Genomic DNA, 24,890 nt, shown 5'->3' with positions numbered 1-24,890 from the left:
GTGAAGCACTCTACCTTGAAAACTCTTTGCATTCTAGTTATTTTTATTGTAAAATTTGGAAGCAGCCTTTCATTCTTCTTTGTCTTTCTGTCGCCCAAACATGCTTTTTTATAGTTGTGTAATTCATTGCTCCTTGAATTTCTGTGGCACCATTTCTGTTGAAAGACTCCAGTCAACTGCACTTTCTCTTGTTATTGAATCTTATAAACTATTGAATCTTATCAAGAAGCCCATGACTCATAATAAATATTTTCATCTATTGATAGCAGACTCATTTTTGCCTATTCCATAGCTACCATGCTATATATTAAATTTTCTGTTACTCGTGACATAACCATTCAACTACTGAGTGAATGCTGATATAGAAATGAAGTCTGTTTTTTAAATTCCACTACCAGCATGCTCACACATGCGAACAACCATGTGAAGATACACACGCACACATATGTATATTCCTATTGGAGAGGATATAACAGGGATCAAAAATAATCTGCTGGATGGTAGTCTAATATAGGATGGAGTGGGACTCCAAGTGTCTATTCTCAATGCAGCAAGAGGAAGAAGTAGGGAGGCTCTTTGAAGGTAGAGTGCAGAACAGCCTACATGAGACACTGGTTCATGAGGAGTTAATCTCGGTCATACTATACTTTTTAGCAGGGCCTGTTGTGATAGGACAAGGGGTAGTGGTTTTAAGCTAAAAGAGGGTGGGTTTCGACTAGATATAAGGAAGAAATTTTTTACGATGAGGGTGGTGAAACACTGGAACAGGTTGCCCAGAGAGGTGGTAGATGCCCCATCCCTGGAAACATTCACGGTCAGGTTGGATGGGGCTCTGAGCAACCTGATCTAGTTGAAGATGTCCCTGCTCGTTGCAGGGGGCTTGGACTAGATGACCTTTAAATGTTCCTTCCAACCCAAACTATTCTATGATTCTAAGATAGCATGTGCTGCTTTTTGAAGTGTCAGGTGGACATGTAATGAGACAAGGATCTGCTGGAGGATTGGTGGAAGAATAGGAAGGCTGAACCAGTCTGTATCAAAAACATGTCTCATTTTTAGAATGTTTTATAGACCAAGTATTGAACACTGAAACCAGTGTTTTGTTGTACTGTCATTAAAAAATATTTCTACAATCATGGATTGAACTCCAAAAAATCCTGAGACTGGTTTGGAAATAGCAAATGTAACAGTAATAGTAAAAAAAGCTCACTGTTCAGTCTGGTTTAGGAATTTTGATTCTGTAGGGCACACATCAGTTTTGGTTTCAAATGTCCTCCTGCAGTTTTGAGCACCAGCCAAAAATTTGTGTGTTTCTGTCTTTTTGATGTAACTAACATTATGTGTTTGTATCTTCCTTGCACCTATGGCATTATTGAAAACAGAAACTCTGGATGTTTTCATATAAAATGAGAGATTTAGCAATATTAGATATTTTCATCCATGGTTTTATGTGCTGTTTTACAGGTTTAGTAGAGTGGGATTTCCTTTGTGGGTTTTTTTTATACAGTATTGCATCAAAACTCTAATATCATCAGTAAATGTCTGCTTATGTAGCAAGTAGGACAAGGTGCACTGTGGACAAGGCAATGAGGGCTTAGATTCAGAAAATACATGTATTACAGTGCATTGAGCAGTAAGTGGTAGTCAGGAGGCTTTTGACTTTACCAGAAGCCATTTTCTTATCTTTAATAATGTGACAAGTTTTTCTGTCACCATATCTTTGATCTTACTGACACGTATGGCAGCTATTAATTTCACAAGAAACTTAACAGTTGATTCAGATTATAATGTTTGCTTAAATTAATTTCTGGAAATAGTAAAGCCGATCCCTGATTTTTTGTGCTCAAGCAATGGGTACATAGTCATATACTCTCTGTACCATGGAATCGATATAGGACTATTTGCGTTGAGTTTTGTAGGTTTTCAAACAAAACATCATGTTTGTCTGTAGAAGGGGAGAAAAATGGGGGGGAAATGGCAGCCTTATTGATTAATCAAAGCAAGCAAGTATGTCAGAGAAAGGACGAAGAGACCTCCTCTAGCAGGTTCTTGCTTGCGACACTGAGCCTTATGCTTCTTCCTGGGTGCTGAACTAGTCCATTAGCAGTGACCCCTTTGCAGCTCGTGACACAATCTGATGATTTTTGTGAACGACGTTATAAAGTTCAAAATAGCACCCCATCCCAATCTCAGCAAGAGCACTGCATGAGAAATGAATGTCTAAATTATAGTCTAAATGCTTTCTTGACACATTTTGGGTAGATCGTGTTCTTGCGCCTGCAGATTATGAATTTGTCTGATTTATGTATTGGCATAAATCACTGACTTCTGAATATGGCTGTATGAATTTATGGCAGGATTCACTTACATTTTACTTGTTGATGTGAATGTTAACTGAGCTGTTTATCTAGATTGTTATATATATCAATTTTATGTTTCTCAGGTTACATCCATTTACATAATGTTTATTAATTCAGGCACAGTTATTGTGTCAAATATTCAGGTTTCCTTTTCTCTGCCTTGGAATATTGTAACAAAAACTTGAGAATATAAGGGGAGCAAAGGAAAGATTGGTAAGAGTCTTTTGGGTGGCAGGTTGGTTTTTTTCTTTAAAGTTTTCACCATAAGCCAGTCATATCCCAGGGGAAGAAGAAAATATGTAAAAGAGAAGGGAATATAATTTCAGTGGTAGAAGCTGTTCAGATTCACTGGAAATTCTTGTGAGCACTTGTAAAAATGATGCAAGGTGAGATGTTGGCATTGTGAACTAGCCTATGTAAACACTGGCTGTAAACATGGCCAAGTTCAGCAAATGCCAAAACCACATTGCTCAGTAGTTCAAGGCTTGCATAGTGGATGCAAGACTAAAATGAATGTAGGAACTTTGAAATAGTATTGTGTTTCCTAATACTCTGTGTAACCTCTTATCTTATGATTCAGCATATCTGATCCTAATATTTTCCAGCAACTATAGTTAGACTGGGGATTGTTGTTCCAATCAGGAACTTGTAACTTGTGAAAGTCATGAGCTAAATTTCAAAGAAAGAAAAAGTTTGACTTTTGTAACTGAATACTTTGTTGTTATGTGCTGAAACCACCTTTTACCCTCAAAATAAACTGCAGGAATTGAATTAGGCAATGTATGGCATGTCATTTAGTAGTGAAAACATGATTAAACTAAGTTGGCAAATTGGTTTCCTTTTTGAATTTGTCTAGATGACATTGGACTATCTGGTTCACTTTTCTGCTCATCTCCACAAGGCCACTGTTCCCTCACGCTGCCCATTGCACTCTTATTGTGGATGCTGTAGCTGCTAGTAGGGATGAACGCATTGTATGCTGTTTCATCACAAATGAAAATAAAGGCTGAATCTTGCAAGCTACATTCAGTCCTCTAGCTGCCAGATTGTCTTCGCCTATGGCTGTTGTGGTTGAAATGTAGGAAAGCAGTGACTGTATCTAAAAGTTTATTATTACCTGTGTCTTCTGTGGTAGCTCTGTCTGATGGGGGCTGCCGAGTTTGACATCTCAGGTTCCTTAGGAGCCTTGAAGGTGGATGACCCCACTGGGACCTGGGACTGACACAGCCCAACTGATTCTGCTTGGTTGGCTGTTGCCAGCTTGTGCTAGGCACTGGCAGGTCCTTTTGGCAGTGGCATCGTATGAGTTATCTAATAGTCACTAAAAATCTGGATTCCTCTGCCCTGACTTTGGAGCCTTCTGCGGAACCTAAAAACATTGCTGTTTCTTTGAACCCCTTCTTGAGAATCCCTTACTATTTTCAGTTCTACTTTCCCCTCAATGCTTAAGGGAGCCTTTTTGGTGAAGTCATGGTAGGACTGCCTGTATTACAGTTAAAGGCAGATCTATAGCAATAGGAATATGGGCAGAATATCTCCGTAAGAGAATTCAGATAATTTTGGATGCTTGTAAAACCAATATAAATCAAATACTGGCTTTTCAAGAGGTCGCTTGAATGTAACTGTTGCAAAACTATAAAGGTGGCAATGGCCGCAAGGGTGGAATACAAAATTAGCATCTTTCAGCGAATGAATTATAAAATACCAGCTGTGTGAAAAATCATGCTGATCACACTCAGTTAACCCTAAGGGGAATGTTGTCCGAATGAAGACCACAAGGATTGGTCTCATGTTTTCTAGTACTGCATTCTCTTACCCGTCTTATTTCTTGTAGACATATTTATAATAATGTAAAGATTTCATCGGAGAATGGAAATGGGATTTTGATAGCCAAAAAAAAAAAAAAAAAGGTCACCTGCCAGTAATCCTGAACATGGCTGTTGAATGGATTTGACCCTGATTTCAGCTTTGTTCTTGGCTGGCAGGTGCCTGGAGGCCTTTCAGTCTGCTTTAGAAGACCTTGTTTTAAAAACAGTAGTATTTGTCGCTTAATTATGAATGCAGATTTTGCACGTGTTTGTGATTTACAAGGCCTTGCTTATGTGAAGCAGGCTATAAACTCTCCTTGGAAATGTATAGTAGTCTGGAGTAGATAATTACGCTTTGAGAAAAGAGCCTCTGTTTCCAGTGAAAACACTGTAAAGTTATTTCAGAAATGCTCTGACCTCAGACGTTTCATATAACTTACACAAAATGCTTTCACATTTGTGCAGCAGCTAGTGGCTTGATCTCTGCCATCTCATAAACGAAAGCACAGAATTCTCCCTGGGAAAAAAGCAGGATGTCTATGCTGTGGCCTACAAAGCTAGTGTTATTTTACTCACTCTGTTCTTTGTGTCTATACCCTTAAACAGAAGAAACCTTGCCCTCCTTTAAACAAATCTGTCTCCTAATCACACCCCACCCCCGCAAACCCAACTTTCCCTCAGATTTTTCTTCCTCCCTGCCTCCACTCAGTGTACACACACTAATAAATTCTGCAGTAAAAACCTTGGGAGATTTTCTCAGCACAAATGGAAAGAAGATGTCAAAGGCTGAGGATAGGAATTTTCTTTTTAAAGTTGCAAAAACAATAAAGAACAATTGAAACAATAGGCGAAGAGCCAGAGATGGGTGAACAAGCCATGAAAGAATTGCATTAATTTTCTTTCGATGAAACCCCACTGGTTCTCTTCACTAGCATCCAAAAGAGCTATTTTTGTTTGCAATTGTTTGTTTTTCAAGACTCTTGGTGGAAAGCAAAAGCGTTGCAAATACAAGTGCAGAGACTTGTGAGAATGTTCACACCAGAAATGCTCTTGTGGCCTTTTGAAAACCTGTTTTTAACTTCTGGTACAATAAAGTTGTCAGATATTGATGAATACTTTGTATGAAAAATTTGTGTGCTGGAAGAATGACTTAATAGAAACAATGGTGTGTGGCACTCAGGGAGAGCAAACACCAAGTAGTCATAATTGCTGACTTTGCCCAATAGAGAGCAAAGAAAAAAACCCCTGGATTTCTGAATATGATGTGGACAGGTAATTTTCAGAAAACCCTGCACAGAAAAATTTTAATTCAGATATGTGATTCAGTCTTATTAAAAAACATGTTTGTGTACGGATTGTGCTTTCAGAGAACTCCTAACGGAGGCAAATGTGCAGAGGAGAGGCAGGAGCCACTTCTGCAGGTGGAAACAGCTGAGCATATCGCCAGCAGTTGTACCAGGGAGACGGTCTAGTAGCCCTGCAGAACTGCTGGCTGAACCTCTCGTGTGAGCACGCTCTAGCTTGTTTCTGTTCCAGTGAGCCAGCTTATTTCAGGGAGCTGATGCGATCTCTGCTGTCTTAGTTTGTACCAACTGGCAGAGCTGTGGCAGGCACGCCTCAGAGAAGTTGTGAGCCAAACCCCAGCAGAAGCAGGGCTACCCTTGGGCGTAAGAATGGCGTTGGGCGTCTGGGTGAGGCAGTAACTACTCCCACGATCGTGGCGTGATCCAAAAGCCAACATCTGTCTGCAGTCTTGGTCATGCCATGTTATCTATAATTTCATGCCCAAGACCCAAGAAATAGGATTCTGACTGTAGCAGATAGGGGTCATATTATGTGCAGTTTGCAGCCCGTAAGATACTCGGAGCCAGTAATGGTTTGATAATTCAAGGAGATAGAACACATGAGCGCAGCCCTTTGCTTGTGCTCAGTGTTCACTGTGAAAATGGTGGTAACAGCCAGCATCGACTGATTTTAGTTCTTCCCATTCTGCAAGTACTGTGTTACTGATTGTATGTGTTTGTGAATTGACAAGCTCAATGGCATGTATGTGTATTTTTTAAAGTGGGCCTGCTGAAAATGTGCTCTACTGTATTGTCATGTCCAAGTAAGTATACGTGGAGTCTGCAGCTAACAGTAGACAACGCTGCATGTAATTTCCAGTATACATATATGAACACGTGCATTGGAAAGGGTCAGTACGGGTTAAAGTATAAAAAAAAAAATAGATGGAGAGACCTTAAAGGTGCAGCAAGGTTGTCCTATTTATTAAATTATTTTGTTTAATTTGTTTTTAAAGAGGACGAGTTCTTGCAGTGCAACACAAAGTACACAGGGGTCATAGTTAATTGAGCAGATGGTTTCCACTCAGCTAGCAGTGAGCACCGTCCTTCCTAAAGGATATGTGGGGACATCAGGTAGCAGGCTTGTTTCTATGTCCTCTGCAGCAGATGGAAGAGATGGCAGGCTATGGAAGGAGAGGCATATGCTTTAACTCCTTGAAAGATTTAGCAGCAGATGCTCTTCTCTGGCATGCACCAGAAGCCCTTAAAAATAAGCAGAAAATTGGCTACAATAGGGATTCTCGAAGACTTGCATGTGGTTGATCACATCTTTAATACACAGCAGGCTGACCTTCCTTCCATTTGCATTTATGTGAACCACATGAATTTTTACTAGTGTAAATTCTGAAATGGTTCAAATGTGCTCAGCTCATCTAGGTTGCACTTGGTTATTTCTAATCATGTTGCTGGTGGCAACCTTTTCTTGTGCTGCATCTGCACGCACACACACACACTCTCCCTTTCTGTTATGACAGTGGACCCTGCTAGCTTGGATGGCTCCTTCTCTGTTTCCAGCTGCTTTTGTATGTACTTCAGGTCCTTCTTTGTAATGAAACACCTGCATATCTTTCAGAAAGCTGGAGGTAGAGTCTGCACTGTGTAAGCAGCCAGTTCTCTGCAGACTGCTAGCATTTTTATTCACAAGATACTAACCTGAAAACCAGAGTTTTAGAAACCTGCTGGTAGCTTTCTGGAAGGTGCTCAATAAAAATGGAATAGGAAGGGACCTCGCTGTTTTGTGATTCTGTCACCTTACTGTTTGTCTGGTGGTAAGAAACAATAAATATTACTTCTGCAAAATCATGTTATACAAAGAGCTCATTTTGCCTAAAACAGTGTGCTTGAGACTAAACATCAACTTCAGCATTGCCAAAGATAGGAATGAAAACGCTACTTTTAGATTCCCTAATCCATTTTTCTTTGGCAATCTAAGCCAAGGAGGGTGCCAGAATACATGGCAGATTTATATGTCTCTGAATTTATTAGCTGCACTTGCAAAGAAGTTTTACAGTCTTAGAAAACATTTATTATCTGATAGGAGATAAACTATTGTCCCTAACTGAAATCAATAGAAATTTTACCATTTCAGGCATAGTTTTGCTTGTCTAAGTAGTCTGATTCAACACATGGGGTGAGCAAACTATTCAAGAAATAACTGCACAGTGCCTAGTATTAATACAGTGAAGAAGCCGTCTCTGGAACAGCCCTGGCATTTGGAGTGAAAAATTATAAGGAAATACATTGTTAGGAAGAAATCACAGGTTGGTGCAGAGCTGTTTTCTTGCCATGTCCCAGGACTTCATCAGTATCAGTAATACATCTTTGCTTCTGTTTCTTTCAGGGCCCTCCTGGTCCAAAGGGCGAGAAGGTGAGTTGATGTACGGGTGGCACTTACAAGGTGAATGGAAAGCCCTCCCAGCATGAACTAAAGAGACCGTTTGTATTGACACAGTGTAATGTTAGATTATGTAAGAGAGCTGGGTAGCACACAGATGCTGTGTTAAACCTATCATCTCATCTTTCCACTTTGCAGGGAGATCAAGGTGATCAGGGCCCTCGGGTAAGCATCTTAAAAAAAATGTTACACTTCCCCTTCGCTGAGTAGGCAATTAGTCCTTAGTGCAAAACTAAATTAAATACACTGTCTGAGCTAATTATGCTTATTAGCTGCATTTACCCTGCATGTTGAAGTAAGTGTCTGCAGGACAATAATACTGAACATGACCAGATAGCGTCTGGGAAGATTTGAGTAACAATAGTAAGTAATGCATTAAAATACACAATTTCCATTACGGGTGGAAGCAAGTTTCACAGTGATTTTGCTCTGCTGTATAAAAGCTGGCTTTCCTAACCAAACCTTTCAGTTTCCCCAGCAATGTTTTCACGCCTTGCATGGGCTCCCACAATGCAGAGGGCCGTTGGGTTTCTAATAAATGTACTTCTAGATTTCATGTAAAATGTATCTAGTATTTAGTGAATTATAAACAAATATAATGTATGCATGTAATAGCTCTTTTTCCTGATATGTATGTATTAAATATTTTTAATAATAACAATATTATCACCTCATAAATACATCCAGACAGTTAGACGGAACATGGTTTAGTTGTGCAAATGTAGAAGTTCTTTTAATTTTTAAATATCATGTTTGTTTTAACAGACAACTAGGGGAATACAGGGGTGAAAGTTCAGATAGATTGGCTATGCCAGTTCTTTCTTCTTTACATCTGTGCTTCATTAGAACACATTTGGTTACATTGTTCTGATGACATAGTGACTCTCTTTGGTTACCCATTTATGAATTTTTCCATGACAGCACGTTCCATGAATTATTTTTTTTCTGTCAACTACGTTAAATATTTTGAATTTGCAATTTTATTTTATTCTACTATTTTATTTTATTTTATTTTACTTTTTGCAGTCAGTAAGGTTATCTAAAGTCACAACATGTTTTTATAGCTGAATTTGGTGTTGGCGCTACCAGTGTTAATTACCTACAGGGTGTTCTGTTATGCTTGGTGATATGACTGCACTTTAAAGACAGAGGCCTATTAGCAAATAGCTTTAAATATTATTCCTATTGAAACTCAAAAAGAAGAAATGGAAAACTATTTAAAGAAATAAAAAGGAAGTAGAGAGTAACAATGTGAGGAACATGTTTTTCCTAGGCTAACACACAGACAAGGTTCTGAAGAATGTAAAAATTTCCTTTTAACTTCTACGCAAATTTAGTGTCTCTCAGAAGCTATGCTGGGCTGTATATTTTGGCTGGTTCTGTGCTACAGAACCTCATGGGAAGCATGAGGATAGAGAGGGCAGAGGAGGAGAGTGGAGCAGTGCCTGTGGCTCAGGAGAGGATGCCCCATTCAGAAAGCATAAGTCAGAGGTCTGTGCGTAGGTGCTTGCACTAAGTGACCTTAGATTCGGAAGAACTGGTGTTCAGTTCAGAACAGGAGAGCAAATTTGACAGAGGTATCGGAGAGGGATACAGTAACAAATGAATATGGAAGAGCAATGTTGCAAAGAGTATTACATAGCTGAGGATAAGAATCTGGAATTATGGGTATTGGAGAAGTTTCCAGGGAAAGACCCAGAGGTCTGAATGCAGAAAAGCAACTAAAGTGGTATCAACACAAGGGAATGACGGTGCTGTTTTTTCTCATGGTGGCATAAAATGGGAGGACAGAGGACAGTTTTGGAGGGAAAGCAAAGGTGCCAGAGCCTCCACTGGTCCAAAAGTTTGGCAAAATGTTGGAGACGTGTGTAAGAACTAGAAAGTGGTTAGGCATGTGTGGCATTCAGTCCCTGGGCTGGAAGTGTTGGCAATACCCAATAAGATGCAAGTTTGTTCAGAGTTACCTTGTAGGCAGAACACCTGCAAGGAGTGCAGTGGAACATCTGCTACACAGAGACTGTTGTGTCCCACTTTGCCAAGACATGTCGCCTATACTGGAGAGCAGGAGAGTCCTCACTGGACCATACAAATCATGGTTATGGCTACTTTGTGGTTTTGGTAAATCAAGTGCAGCTAAAAAGCAAAAAATAGCCAACCTAAGGAATTCACGTTTAAGGACATCACAAAGTTGTATCTGCAGCGGCAGCTGTCAGTTGAGACTGAATTCTATATCTGAATATAGAAAAGGAATTGAATAAGGTCAGCAGCAGAGAGGAAGAGGTGGTGCATAGCACCTTGTGGGCTAGCTGAACCTCCACTGATTGTTTAGTCAATGCATATTGTAGTAACGTACCTCTTTTTGAAGTATGTGGGTATAACTTAGGTAATTTGCCCAGTCTTCTTGGTTTTCCCTTTATCTTTTTTTGAAGTGCGTTTGAATGTGTTCTACAGCAGCTTCTCCTTTTTTGCCTTGTGTATTTCGCAAGTAATAAGCCCTACGAAGCCTCTGACCATTTTATGTTTCATGGTACAGCAGTTATCTCTTCTAATGACTGTCTTCAGGGTGAATCTGCTCAACTTGCTGTGCCAGGGGTTTTACAATATAATCAATAGAAATTATATGTGTAAGCCAGTCATGCACCAAATGAAACTAAACCCATTTAAACCTGGTTGGTTACCTTTGCACATAGTTTTCCATCACTGCCTATATAAAATAAATGGTTTCGGAGATAATACCATACCCTATTATTTTAGAGAAATACTGTACCTGAAAGTGACTGTGGGATGCCATCAACATTTGGATTTGACAAGTTTACAGGCAGACTGGATATAATATCTAAAAGTGATGGACATTTTAAAATTCATCTCTTACAGTTAAGGAGCCTGAAGTTTCTTTGGTTTTGTATTTTCACATATTGGTTTGGAACTAGCATTTAGCTTAGCAAAGATTTTTATTGTTCCAAGTCATTTTTATGACTGAAATTTCAAAATGACCCTTATTCTCTGTAAAAGATCCTTTCTTTCCTCCCAGCATTTTCATTAGTAAAAGAAACCAAAATAAAATGTGAAGACTGTCCAGGTCAAGATGAGACCTTAAACTTTTAAAATCCTGCAGAAAAGAAAAGAAAAATATTTCTGAAACAAGAAATTGTTGCTTTCTGTCCCCACCCAAGTTTTCACCTTGGGCCTTGAGATTTTTGAGAGATCCTTCTTTCCAAAATCATTTTAAAACTAAAACCAGTAATCAGTTATCTCAAAACTCCTTATTCACAGTCACTGGACATGCTGAGTATATACTCAACTGCTCTGAAGTTCAGGTTTTCTTGAAAATATCTTCAATAAATTAATGCACTAGTAGGAACCTGACCCTGCAAATACTACCCAGAGGTCAGGCACTTGTATTGTTATAATAATGGGTCTGATTTTTTTTTTTTTTTTGTCTTTTTTTAAAGAATCTGAGGGGTTTTCTTAAGTATTCAGAATTAATCTGTTGATTGGTCTCCTTCATCATACAGAGATGGCATAAGGGCTCTAGTTCATAATGCCATGTGGCTTAATCTACTTATGCCCATACTGTCTGTAGAAAATGTGAGCCAAAACAACATTCCAGTAGTGTGAGTGATGTTGAAATTCGTGCCCTAAGTGTGAGTTTGAGCAGCAGGTTAATACAGCTTTTGGCCACATGAGATCACAGATAAGGTAGTGGTGGATACAATCAAAAGTCCTGATCTTATTTGAAAAAATGCTTTTTTGATTTCTTCTTATATTTTTATATCAGATCTCTACTCGTTGCTCTAAAGTTCTGGTAGACTAGACATTTAGGTCAAATGCAGAACTAGCTTTCCTCAATACCAGTGTAAGAAACAGTAATGTTAGTAAATCTTTTGGATGCTTTTCTTTTTGCAGAGGACATGGCCTCATGACATGTCCACGGAGATATGCATTACTGTACTGAGCCATGACAAAATTAAAAATGATGGGTTTTAGCCTGTGGACTATTAGAATAAATGCTGATGTCAGTCCACTGCTCAGTTCCAGTTGCTCAGCTCTACCCCAATTTAAAAAAAGCCTTTGAAGATTTCATAATGGTAGGATTGCAAAGGATATATTGTCCAAATAGAGATTGTACCCTGATTAATGGAAATGGATCTTCAGAGGGAATGGAACAGCTAGTACTGAGTGTCTTAATCAGTCTGTTCTCATCCTTCTGTAAATGACATAATAAATATCTTCTGTCCTTTAGTTCAGATACATGAGAGATTCCTTGATTATCAGGTCTAGAAATCATCAGCTAGCAGCTGCTTTTAAATTGGTTTTGGTCTAGGTACAATGAGAAACCACCCAGAAGCCATACTTAAGTATTTCTGTAATATTATTTTCTCCTTTTGGTGTGTTTAAGTAAATTTTCCTAGCAGCTGGGTCTGCACAGAACTGATAATATCTCTAAAATATCTTCAGCAGAAGAGATTAAGTTCTAGAAAGAAAGGTACTCAGAAGTTTATTTTATTGTGTTAACCTTTATTGTCTTAAAGATTAAAAAGATTCCTTGTGGACTGTTAAAACAGTTAGGTTCAGGTAGTGATATAATATTCTTTTCTATTTAACCCTTTCCCCTTCCCTGTTTACTTTTAATACTGCTCATGAATTTTATCTGCCTTAATAGAAGGACTGTGTAGTTTTCATTAGCATAAATTAGCATTGTCCCCAGCTTTTTCTTTTCTGATTAAATGCTCTTTGGTTTCATTTATATGAATATACTGTCAAAAGCTGCAGCAGAGGTGGTGATATAGTGGTGGTATTCCCTCAAGTGATATTCTTATGTGTGTATAAAGGCATATTTTCTGGTTTACTATGTGTTACTTCAAACATATAGTACAAACACAGTATTGCTTTAAATTCATACTTTACCAATATGACTACCCACATAGTTGTTTCTTCTGTTATTAATTGTCCTGTGTAAAGCAAATTATAGTTCAGGTTATAAACTATATCTAACAACTGTTTCAAACTATATTCTTAGTGTGTCACAATAAGAAGGCTAAAAAACCGTGATTCCTTCTGTTAACATAAATTTCACCGAAGCAGCATCATTGAGAAAACTGCCAGACATCTGGTTTAATGCCAATTTGTCTGTGAGCAGTTAATTTAACTTCTGAGACTTTTTTTCCTTATCTGCCAGAAGGCAACAGGGGTACTTACCTACTCCATTCCTGGGACTAATTATCCGTTCTACTTCACTAGTATTAGGCTGTTGTGGCTCCCCTGTTTTCCATTAAGCTGAAACTAGGGTAACAAATTGGAGCAAGGTAACTTGGAGCTCTGTAACTAGAAGAGGTTAGGAAAGAACTCGGATTGTACCGGCTGCCAACTTCGTCTGAGGCACTGGGACACTCAGACTTGAGATGTGCCTCCTTTCAGAGTTCACAGGAGCGTCCTTTTGGCTGTGGATGACTCTCCAGGGCCAAGCTATGCCTTTGATGTTCAGCTCCTGAGGTTCCCTGAGGAATGCAGAACAGCTGTGACACTCAAGAGAGAGTGCCACATACCTGCTCCCAAGACAAGGATGTTGTCATTCCTGTCTTAAGAGCTAGGCAGCGCGTGGCTTCACTCACCACCAGTTGGTTTGCATCTTGCCCCTTTTTAGTAATGCCGGAGGAATGGTGAGGAAGGAAGTTTCTGTACATCCTGTTCCTTTTTCTACAGCCCTGTCCTGTGACTGAGAAAACATCGTGTAGTTGTTTTATCTCAAACTGCAGCTGTCACGCAAAAGTGCTGCAATACCTAACACTTGAGTTAGACCAATTTGATGGAAAACAACTCGTTAAAAATATTTCATCCAGTCCTGATAAATACCACAGAAGTGGCTTGAACCACTTACCTGTGTCGCATAACTGCAGTGGGTATAAGATTTGAAGAGAAACATAAGGCAGACAGAAGATTTTTGCTGTGAGAATCAGCTTGGTTTTGTGGAGGACCAGCCCATCTTGAGGTTAACTGGATGCCTACCACCACTTTCAGTGAGAGTAGTAGGTTTGCCTTCAGGAGGGATATTTTGTGAAGGTCAGACGGTGATCACTCATCAGAACTCGTAACTGAGTTGTGTGGAAAAGATATTTGCTTCACTGAAAATTCATCTAATACTAGGACCAAAATAGAGAAGTGCTAGCTTTTTCCAGTTTTGTTCATTTTGAGTGCAGTGTCAGGTAGAATTCACTGTGAAAATAGAGAGGTCATTATAGAAAATAACACTTTTATAGTGATCCATTTGTGCTAGTTCTTAAACATTACATTTTTATTGTTTTAATACAAAGTTTGAATTGTTACATAATGTATTCAAATTAAAACTCTTTGCTGAATGATTGCCTAGAGTGAAAAGAAATTCCTGGATCCTTGTCTTGTTGTGGTGCACTGTTTTAGTTAGCAGATTTGCTGATGGAGAAAGCAGCAGTTATGATAAAAGGGATTATATAAAAGAGCTCCTGCTGAGAGTCCATGGCACCTTACAGGGTGATACCAAACACTGTATTCCCCAGGGCAGGTACAATAATTAGCTGCAGGACTGGCACTTGGTCTGAGGGATTAATTAGAACTGGAGGTGGTGTTGGGGGGAGCTAAAGCAGCCATAAAGAGTGTCAGGATCACTCTGGCCTGAAGCCTGTGTGATTTGATGTGAAATAGCAGCAGCTGGCTGTAACCTTAGGAAGTGCAAGTGAACAGCAGGTGGTAATTCCTGTCTCATTTACCATGTCTTCACAGGAACATGTAAGCTTGTGCAGCTTGGGTTTATTGGCAGGTCAGAAGGAAAATCCTAAGGAGGACTGTGACATTTACTATACTAAGCAAATGCAGCAGTCAAAATGGACCATACGTAGCACAGTGTAAGACCAGTAATACTGTTGCTTAATGTTATTATACTTGCCATACGACAAGGTTATGATGACCTTATAATATTGACCTCATGTAGACCAATGCACAAAGCTGAATGTACTGTGAAAAAATCTAGGACTGCTAGTGGGAATTACATCTTTGAAGGCTGTGATGGATGTAACAGGAGAACTATTTCATCTAAGTAAAAAATCAGACAGAGGGAATGATATGATGTTCTGGCATCCTTCGGTTTTCTAAGTAACCATTGTATGGGGATGAGTAGGCTTTATCTACGTTTCCAGGCAGGTAAGCAGGACACTGCATTATATGGTCACATGCCTGTTAGCCTCCATCAAGCATCATGTTTTGTTTGGCATTTGGGCAAAAATTGCAGCGAGGTATGCAACAAATGTGCAAATTTAGAAATTGTAACCAGCTAGCATTTCAGGGTGAGCTTGAGTTGCTGTCAGCAGAGGAATTTAGTGGGCCAGTGGTCGCTGTTGATCACTGTAGTGTTTTGTATTCTGTGAGGGCCCCCCAGGGTGTAGAACAAGAGCCCTTCCTATGTGCAGTTCAAGAATCAAACCAAATAAAGAGAAAATTGAGTAACTTTGAATCCATCGTTGAGAACAGCTTTAGATAGAGAAAAAATAAAACAGATCTAGGGGATATTTGCAGCTATATTTATAGCAGAGTGACAGGAAAGGAAGAGAACTCATTTTGTGGGAAGGATAGCTCTTTTTATGCCTTTTTAGAAGCTCATTGTGTGCCAACATTATCTTCCATGGATGCCAGAAGATGCAATGCCTTCTAAAGCCTCCCACGCATGCAAAAACTATGCACCCATTATAGTTTCTTTGCTGGGTTCCATTTAATATTCCCGTGTTTCTGGCTCTCTCCAAATACACATGTTGCACATGGGGAGATGATCCAGGTCCAAGCTGGCATTGCATGTCTCTGACCGTTAGGTCTGAGATTATGCCTGCTTTGGGCAAAGGAAAGAAAGCTTTGTCCTACTTGGGAACAAGCCGAAAGAAGTTACTAAGCTGCTGATGGAAGAATGGGATTGTCCCCTTGTCTCATGTGTTGTTTATATAGGCAGAAAACTGCAGTACTGATAGCTACTCTTGAACTTGTGTGTGTGGTGTTGGGAAGCATTGAGAATGCTGGGGCTGGACTGTGAAGTGCACTACGTAAATGTTTTGTGTGGACCTACACAGAACTTTCAAAATACTTTCGTTTCTTCTCAAGAAAAAAAAAAATTCATGGCAAACCACCATAGTTTCCAATTAAACTCCTTTCTTAATTAATTCTCAGCTCTCCTTCATGTTCAAGATGAAGTAAATCAAACCTAATACAAGTTTTGAGTTTCCACTTCTTAAAATGTCAAATCGCAAATATGCTACTTTTAGACGTAACTGAAAATTACTGTGCTGTAATCCTAAAGGCTGATGAGTAAAAATTAAGTTGTTAAAAGATTTTCTGTTTATCCCTTTTTTTAATAAATGAGATTTAAAGTTTATTGCTTGCTACTCAGATTTTAGTTCTTTTTAGGTTTCTTGTTTGTACTCATTTCCATTACACGGGTATTGTAGTTTTATCTAGAAGAGGAATGGACCGTGTGCACAGCAGGGCTAATGAGTCACAGATGTAAAGATTCTGGCATGTTACCATCTAATAACTTCTTTAACTTATATTCCATAATAAGATAAATGCAAATTTGATACATCTGTTTTCTAAATGATGTATCATTCCAGTCTTAGCAGTGTCTCAGGAGTGAGTTTCTTTAAATGTTTGGAGCTTTAGCCTTTTTTGGTTTTGTTTTCTTTTTATTTGTTTCTAAAGAGGAGATTTCAGGTCACTGAGCAATGCAGTTAGCCGCACCACAGTTTGTCAGAACAAAGTGGGAAGGCTGGTAAAAATGCCACTGGCTTTATGGGATCCACTTAAAGGGTCTCAGCTTCCTCATCTGATGGCTGTGTATGAGGAATAAAGCTGCTGAATGCAACTCGAAGGTGCTAGCGAAGGACGTGCATGCATCAGAAAGTTACTCTGCCTTTTTTTGTAGAGACCGGTGCGGTCTTTGTGATCCAGAGGACCTCTGATGTGATTGCATGTGGAGATGAACAGAGCAAATATTTGCCATGTTAAAAGAATCTGCTGCAGCTGAGAGACCTGGCAGGCTGCTGTTGCCTGTTGGTGCTTTCCACCCGGCCAGCTGGGCTGCAAAGGGCTTGTGCACTGTGCAACGCGGGTTGCCCCAGCAGAGCCTTCATGCAGGGCTTCCTGGAAGCCACCTTGTCTGGCAGCCAGAGCCAGGTGCAGCCTTCCCTTTTGGAGGTGCCAAGCTGAAACCCTGCAGCCATACACTCCAGGCCTTACAGAGGGGCTGTGCCACCAGCTCCACCTCAGAGAGGTGGCAAGCGTGCGCGCATGCATGTAGGGAGCTTAGTGCTACCAGGCTACGTTTTATTCTGTGTTCCTCAGCCTGATGTGTCTCAGCCATTGAACAAGCCTCTGCTTCAGACTGTGCTGTGCTAAGGGCGAGGAGAGGACTTTGGCATTTCTTTCTTTAGGAGTTCACTGCTCAACTGCGTATGGTTTCAGCTTTATTAGAAGGTCTAATTCGCACCCTACAAGGCAGCACAAGAAAGGTGTTGAACTGAGAGCAAAATTCACCCCTTGTATTGTCACAGCAGGCCACGATCACCACATTCTTCTTTTTTGTACCAGTACAGTACAAGCTCTGCACTTGTTGGTAGAGTAGGCTATGAGAAACCATATGCAGCATACAGCGCTTGAGGGAAAAAATTTTGCCCTGGATATGAAAATGCTGCTATCTATGTCTTGAAAATGTTGACCTTGGCCATTCCAGAATACCCAAGACCTAGCAGTAGATTGTTGTTCAGTGTTTATAATTGTGTATGTACTACCAGTTTATGTGCTGAATGTCATATGTTAAACAGAACGTGAGGAGCAGGATGTTAATTATACAAAGTGCTTCAAAATCCACCGTCACTGCTGTCAAATTCTGCAACAATCCAGAGTCAAAACCTTCTATGTAGCTCTCTAGAAGTGCTGTAGCACATTTGAATTTAAAATGGCTCAGTCATCTGCTGGCTGATAGTCTAACAACTGTCAAAAGATCATAACAATTTATTGTAATTTTAAGGAAAGTCACCTCTGTTGGACTGCTCCTTCTAAAATCTCTTGATATTCTTGTTGTAAAGTAACCACCTGTATCTGCACTGTAGTGCAAACCTAACTCTGTTTCCCATATGACAGAGAGGCTGTTTCCTGTCAGTAGGCAAATGTGGGGTATACTAAACATAGTGTTCGTTTTGTTTGTCTGTTAGCAAATTGTCTCTGTGATGTTTGTGTTGTGCTGTTTTGGTACCATGTTATGCTGTGTCCCTAGGGTCTGCCAGGCTTCCCCACAGTCGCTGCTCTGCACAGTAATCAGATCCTCACCGTCAAGGTTTGTGGCTGACACGTACCTGTTCAGTCAGGTCTCTCTGTATCAGCATAAAAGTGCACATGAAAAATTGTTTTTACTGTTGAATACCAATGAATCCTTATGGTGGACCTAAGTCAACCCTCACTGCCTTTGCATTGGTATAAGTACTCCTGATGCAGAGCATGGGATCAAATCCGTACCGGTGTATAGTGTTAGCCCTGGAAACACCCACATTCCCCGTGATCTTGGTCAGTATTTTATCTTCAGATCAGATTTTTCTGTAGTTCTGCTTCCCTGAGGCATACAGGAGTGTTGAAAATGTCAGTGAACTCTATACTGGTTACATGTAGAGTCAGCTATTTGTGTTAGATATCAGAGGTTTAATCTGTACATACAGATTTTTTCAAAGCGCATTTGCAAATTAAGCAGGAAGGATTGAAGCAATCTGGTCAAGCTGGAACTCCAGTCCTTATTAAAATGACACCATTCTTCATGGCACAATATGCTGGTTAGAAAATCTGACTGAAAGTTGAACTGGTGCTTTGTCTCTAGAAGCTTTGCTGGAAGAACAGCATATAAAAATGCTGATTTCTAGAGCCCAGGTAATGAAAAAATTAATACACGTAAAGAATTCTCGCAGGAAATCTGGGGATGAAAAAGTTATGCAGTTAACTCATTGTATATGATTAAATTATAAAGTAGTGTGTCCTGTACATTAGAGGTAAATTTCTTCAAAAGAAAATGCACAGTTTCTGTCAGACAGAAGCACCGGTTTATATTATTTTAGCTATTACAAATCTAATGAATATGTCTTTATTTCTTTCTCGGGCCTTCTGATGTCTATTCTTCAATTCTCTCATCTCTGATCTTCAACCTTTGACCTCACCTGCCTGATCAGATGGTGTTTCCTAAAATCAATCATGGGTTTCTCTCTGCTGATCAGCAGCTCATTAAACGCCGCCTCATTAAGGTAGTGCTTCATCTCACTGGAGTCTGGTTCTTCTTTACATTCAATTTACTCTTTGCTGTACCTTTTTGTCAGATGCCTTCTTATAGCAGGTTGTTCATTTGAAAATGTTTTGGAATGAAGAAACTGTTAATGATATTAACAATTAAAAGGCTATGGGTAGCTTTGCTAAATGATCCACTTTTAAGATGCAGTCAGCTTTTTTTAGCGGTTTGCAGTGGTGTGCTGGAAATTAAATAACTTGAGCACCATTTTTTGATGTCTTTTTTTTACGGGGGAAGGTAATATGTTTTGGCAACTCTCTTGAAAATTGGCTTTTACAACTTAATAGGAAAAAATCAATAGAAGACTTAGCTAATTGTCACTATAAAACAGCTCCCCAAAACAGATGAAAAATTATCTACAACTTTGTGGAAAAACAGTTATTTTCCATGCTCATTTTTGAAATCTATCCATGCATCATTGATGGGCTTGGAAAATTGCCATGCAAACTGTATATTCTCACATGTGACTTTTCTTTTTTACCTCAGCTTTGTTATGATTTTGCCAATTGCGAAGCAAACAGCTGCTTATTGAAAACAGTTACTTGCTCTGGGGAGCTAGACGAGTAAAATATTGCAAGGCTACCCCAAATTTTGCCATATGTGCTGTGGTAGGACAAGTAGTTTAGAATTTGAACCTTCTGCTCTGTGGCTGATTGCACTGGACAGTTGCAACCCCCTCGTCTTCAAAGCAAAGTGCAGTCTCTGCCATAAGCAGTGAAGAAGCCACTGTCCAGCTCATGGCAGCTTCTTCCAGCCTGTCTTGCGCTCTTTCTGGGTAGATCAATGTCTTTTTGTGTGGTTGATGCCTCTAAAGCAAACTTGTGATGAGTTTTTTGTCGGTTTAGGGGGACCAAGGACAAGCTGGACCCCCTGGGCCTCCAGGGCCACCAGGACCCAGAGGTCCCCCAGGAGATACTGGCAAAGATGGTCCTCGTGGGATGCCTGGCATACCGGTGAGTTAGTCTGTTGCTGTCATGGTGTCCAAATTCCTCTCAAGTGTATGCCAGCTCAGTTTCAAAGATGTTTTCTGAGGTAAGGTTGGCAAGAAAGACATGTGGAAGCTGAACCGCGGGCAGATTTCATGGTGTACCTGGAGTCCCACACACAAAGAGCAAGTTCATAGCAGGGCCAAGAGTAACACCTAGGTTCCTTGCCTCCCAACCCTGACAGCTTCCCTGCACATTCTAAGGTTTCTCAGTTGCTCACTGATGTTTAATAGCTGCGTGAGGAGGGTCTGCTCCTCCACAAGGAGTAAATGTTTCTACTCAGACTTCAAGATAAAGCTGAATTTGAGATGTCGGAACATGAATGGGCTTGACTTCTCGCTTCCTAATCATTTAGCCTCAAAAATAATGGAATTAACATAATAAACTGCTAAATGCTGCCCAAAGTATGATGAAGTTTGGAGACAGATTCTGCCATCTTTACACAAGTAGGACAGTACCATTTTCTTTGGTTCATCCCCCATATTTCATTAGAACAACCAGCAAAATCCAGTATATTGCTTATTGTTTGTTTTAGACACCGGAGCAGAGCCACCGCCTGTGGCACTTTGTGACCTGATGATTAAATATGAGTATGGTTTTGGTTTTATATTTGGTAGCCTCCTTAATTTTAATTCTTTTGAAAGAAGTACTTCTCTTTTCGTCATGAATGCCACTGTGTTATCAGTGTGGAAACGGAATCACAGACAGGAAAGAGACGTGACAACTGAAATGCCACATGTACAGATGCGCGCGCGCATGCACACCCACACACACCCCATGATAAGTAAAGATCGCGGCCAAGAAGACACATAGGGAACTAGCAAGGTGAGGACCAGCACTGGAAACAGAAACAGCTTTTTCGAAGACAAAGCATAGCTCATTATGTGGGGCCAGGACAGGAAGGCATAAAATTTCCCTGCAGGGCCTTGTTAGGTAAAACCAAGAAAGAAAATATCTACGCTCCTATTCTGGCCCTATTCAGGTTGCCTCGTCTGAAATTGTACTAACTGTACAAATATAATATAACATGATGATAATAGTAAGACTCTGCTATAATTTCCTGTGAAAATCCAGCAAGACTTGCCAATTAAGACCTGTAGTACTCTAGGGTTGCTGCTGCTGTTGTTGTTTTGGTTTGGCTTGGTTTTTTACCACCATTGCCCTTTTAAGTTCTAGCTCAAGGTTATGAAATGACATTAAAAGTTTGTTGCTTCCATTGTGATGCTTTACTTTGACCACCTACTCATTTCTTGTTAGTCCTGCAGCACATCAGGCTTTGGGCCTCATCTGGGCCTCCCTTGTGTTCTTTTAATGTGGGAACATTGACTGCGGTCAGCAGAGTTGCTTCTGGTTTGATGTAGTGAGGGTGAGACTGAAACCAGAACCCATTTCTGACTGCAGTGATACCATTTTTATAATTCACATACAAGAGGCTAGCAGAATCAGCTGGTGTTGCTGATTACAACGTGACTGTGTGTTGCTTGGGGTTTTGTGCTTTTTACCAAAGGGAACATTAGTGTTTCTCATAACAGGAAAGTAATGCATTTTATGCAATGAGGTCATTCCATTTTATAATAGTTCTGTAGTGATTTTGACTTTAGATGGCAAGAGAGAGTTTCTTTTTATAGTTTTTTAAGCTGTGGCTATCTTAAGCCCTATAGCATTATGGAAAATCTGTTCATAATACTGCTTTAGAATCAGTTACAAACAAGCACTCGGATAAAAACCATCCAGATTGCTGACTGTTGTTACCATCCTGCTCGTTGCTACTGTCCTGTACCCTCAGGTTAATGTTGCTGATCCTCAAAAGGCTTGTTCCTGCATGGCTATGTGATATACAGTCAAGCAGGAGAGCCGTAAAGGGAAAACTTAGCTGAGAGGTAGTGACAGCTTTGTATTTTTAAAAGGCTTGCATGAACCTCTGAGCTAAAGAGATGAACAACAAAACAATAGCCACACTGTGTTATGAGTAGGGATGTTGCAGTATCACACAGCTATAGGAGGATGTGCTTACAGTGGCCAACCACCATTAGAAGGCAGTCTTTTCCTCTTCTGCAGTGCTAGGCAAAGAAGGGGCTTCTCTCCCAGCCTGTCCCTCTCAAGCAAGGAGCTCTACAATCACCAGAGCTATAAGATGATGTTTTGGCCCTTGCTTTCCTCCATGCCTGTACATTTGCTGTGTATCCTGAGAAAGTCAGGCAGCCAAGGCAGCAAGGCACAGGGAGCAACTCCAACAGCCACCATTACTTCTCTTCCACAGTGTAGCAGGGTTGAGGAGCAGCCTGTGTGCCCACACGTCTCCATCTGTGCCCACACGTCTCCATCTGTGCCCACACGTCTCCATCTGTGTCATCACCACCTTGCATCCCAGAAGCGTGCATCCTGTTACAGATACTTAAAGCTTCTAGAGATGTGAATGTATTAGTTTCTCGGGCAGGAAATCTTTAGAGCTGAAGAGGGAGAAATGTTAGGGAGATGCTGTTGGGCCTATCGCCAGCACAGAGAGCACCAAGGAAGAGTAGGGGTGTAAGAAGGGGTTGTGCAGCCTTCTGCTAAGACTTTCTTTGCATGTCAACAGAAGAACCTGTTGGAACCAGAACATACTTGCCTTCCTACAGAGTGATACCTGGAATAGGTGACTTCCCTTTGCACTGCACAGACACCAGCACAAAGACTTTGAAACTTTAACACCTCCAAAAAGAAGTAAAAGAAGAACAAGGTGTTTTGCTGGTAATAAGGCAATAGAATATGATACAAACTCTTGAAATTTTCACGATTATTTCCCAACATTTATGGGGATATCTTGATGCTCACTTCAGGCTGTGTGATTGCTGTATACCTAAGTTAGCAAAGCTTCAAGTGAGCTGAAAAGTCCAACAAGCTTGGGTAATTAGCTCTCAGAAACCTGTGCTTGTGTGGTTTCTCCTTCCTGGGTATCTCAGTGTGTTTGCAGATGCTACATGTTTGCTTCTGAATGCTATGCACACATACCCAGAGAAGCAATTCTGATTCTTTTCGGTTACCAAGAACAACATCAGAACAGTTCTCATCAGTTTTTTGACAGGTTTTCTTTTATGACAAAGATCATGCAGCTGTGCTGATACAACAGCACGTGGACTGCCCTATGCTCTGTTGGGTTTACAAGAGAGTGATCTATAAACCAGATCACTGAAATAATAGGAACTCTGTTTTTTTGGATGGGTATTTTTAGCCTGTATTGTACGACTGATATGTTTTACTGTCTCTACAGATGGTTGTATGTGTTCAAATGGGACGAAAGGGGAGAAGATAGATTCTGAGTGTAGGTAGAGCTGTGCCCACAGAAAGAGAATACATTGGAAAAATCATGGGTTATTGTTTTGAAAGCCAACCCAGGTATTTAACAGCTGAGTAATTATTGCATGGCTTCAAAATACCAGTATTTATGGGTTTATGGAACATGATAATTTGCAACGGTAAGTTATGCCTGCTGACTGAGGTGATGACACAGAGCAGTAATTTTTGGAATATGTAAACAGTGGGATTCAGCACATATGTGAAAATAACCTTTCTCTGTGTCCTTTAGCACCACTGACTGGAATGGAATATTATGTTTGGAACCAAGGGATAGAGTTAGGACACCAATACTTAACTGTTGCCTCAAGAACTATACCATTACATGATTGTGAAATAGTACTTTGCCTCTTGAAATGTCTGAGATTTGGCCTACTACTTTAAAAAGAAAAAAAATAATATATTTAATGTGCAGTCCATTGCCATACCTGTTTAAGAATGGAATTTTTAAGGTACTTTATTATTAGGTAGAAAACAGAATTCAAGACTCGTTACTGAAATTATTCACTCCTTTTTTTTTATTTTAAGGGTGAACCAGGAAAACCAGGAGAACAAGGATTGACAGTAAGTGCTTTTCTCTTCCAGTTTGCTAAGAAACTGTAACAGATACACGACATATACACTTTTTAAAATGTGAAATTCCCAAAAGCTTTATAGGTCTGTATTTCCTAACCTTCCTTTGTCACAGACTATTTGTGAAGAACACATGAGAAAGACAACATCCTCTTTTTACATACAGTCGCCTGTCACGTAAGGCCAACTTCTTCTTTAAGCTTGCAGAAGTAGAGGGAAAGAAAACAGCTAAGGGCACAGCAAAGCAAAGAACAGCCAAGCCAGGTGTTCCCAGTTCCTAGCCCCCACTTATCACTGTCCCTGAAGTTGAGCTGTTTCTACCTTGAGACTGTTGAGCAGCACAAGAACCATCTACTTGTTTTAAGGGCCAAAATCCCAGCTGTCTCTGTGGCAATAGCTCTGGCCCTTTGCCTGATGGAACAGTGAAGACACAGCACAGCATACTGAAGCTCTCAGAATATTCTCCTCTCCTGAGGTTTTGTTTTTTTCCTGTGTGTGAGAATGTAACAGCCAAATGAATGCATTTTTTACAAATATTCAGATATGGGAGTAGATGTTTTCTGTTGCATCAGGAACTAATTAACCCTATTCATTTGGAAGCAAATTGAAGCTCCACTGGTTGTAAATCAGCTTCAGCCACAGGGTAAGGCATCAGAAGTTTCTGCCTGTCACATATTCCCAGAACTGTGAAACATGTGGTGGTTTTTTTTTCCCTTAAGATCTCCCTAAACACTCATGGTCATTCTTATTTTTATGA

The 24,890-nt window shown here is 40.1% G+C and overlaps 1 protein-coding gene across 5 annotated transcripts in view; it reads left to right on the top strand.

Moving 5' to 3' along the window:
- The window catches only part of COL25A1 (collagen type XXV alpha 1 chain), a 133,177-nt gene that overhangs the window by 17,845 nt on the left and 90,442 nt on the right, over nt 1-24,890 (top strand). For all 5 annotated transcript variants that reach the window (XM_030029264.2, XM_030029247.2, XM_030029254.2 and 2 more), the window contains exons 3-7: nt 7,853-7,879; nt 8,045-8,071; nt 19,129-19,200; nt 20,087-20,194; nt 24,089-24,124. In XM_030029264.2, coding sequence (XP_029885124.1) covers nt 7,853-7,879; nt 8,045-8,071; nt 19,129-19,200; nt 20,087-20,194; nt 24,089-24,124 — 270 coding nt within the window. The remainder of the gene's footprint in view (nt 1-7,852; nt 7,880-8,044; nt 8,072-19,128; nt 19,201-20,086; nt 20,195-24,088; nt 24,125-24,890) is intronic.

Source organism: Aquila chrysaetos, chromosome 1 (assembly GCF_900496995.4).
Source record: "Aquila chrysaetos chrysaetos chromosome 1, bAquChr1.4, whole genome shotgun sequence".
Taxonomy (NCBI): domain Eukaryota; kingdom Metazoa; phylum Chordata; class Aves; order Accipitriformes; family Accipitridae; genus Aquila; species Aquila chrysaetos.
Note: the sequence above shows the minus strand (reverse complement) of the source record. Positions and strands in the feature narration are given on the sequence as shown.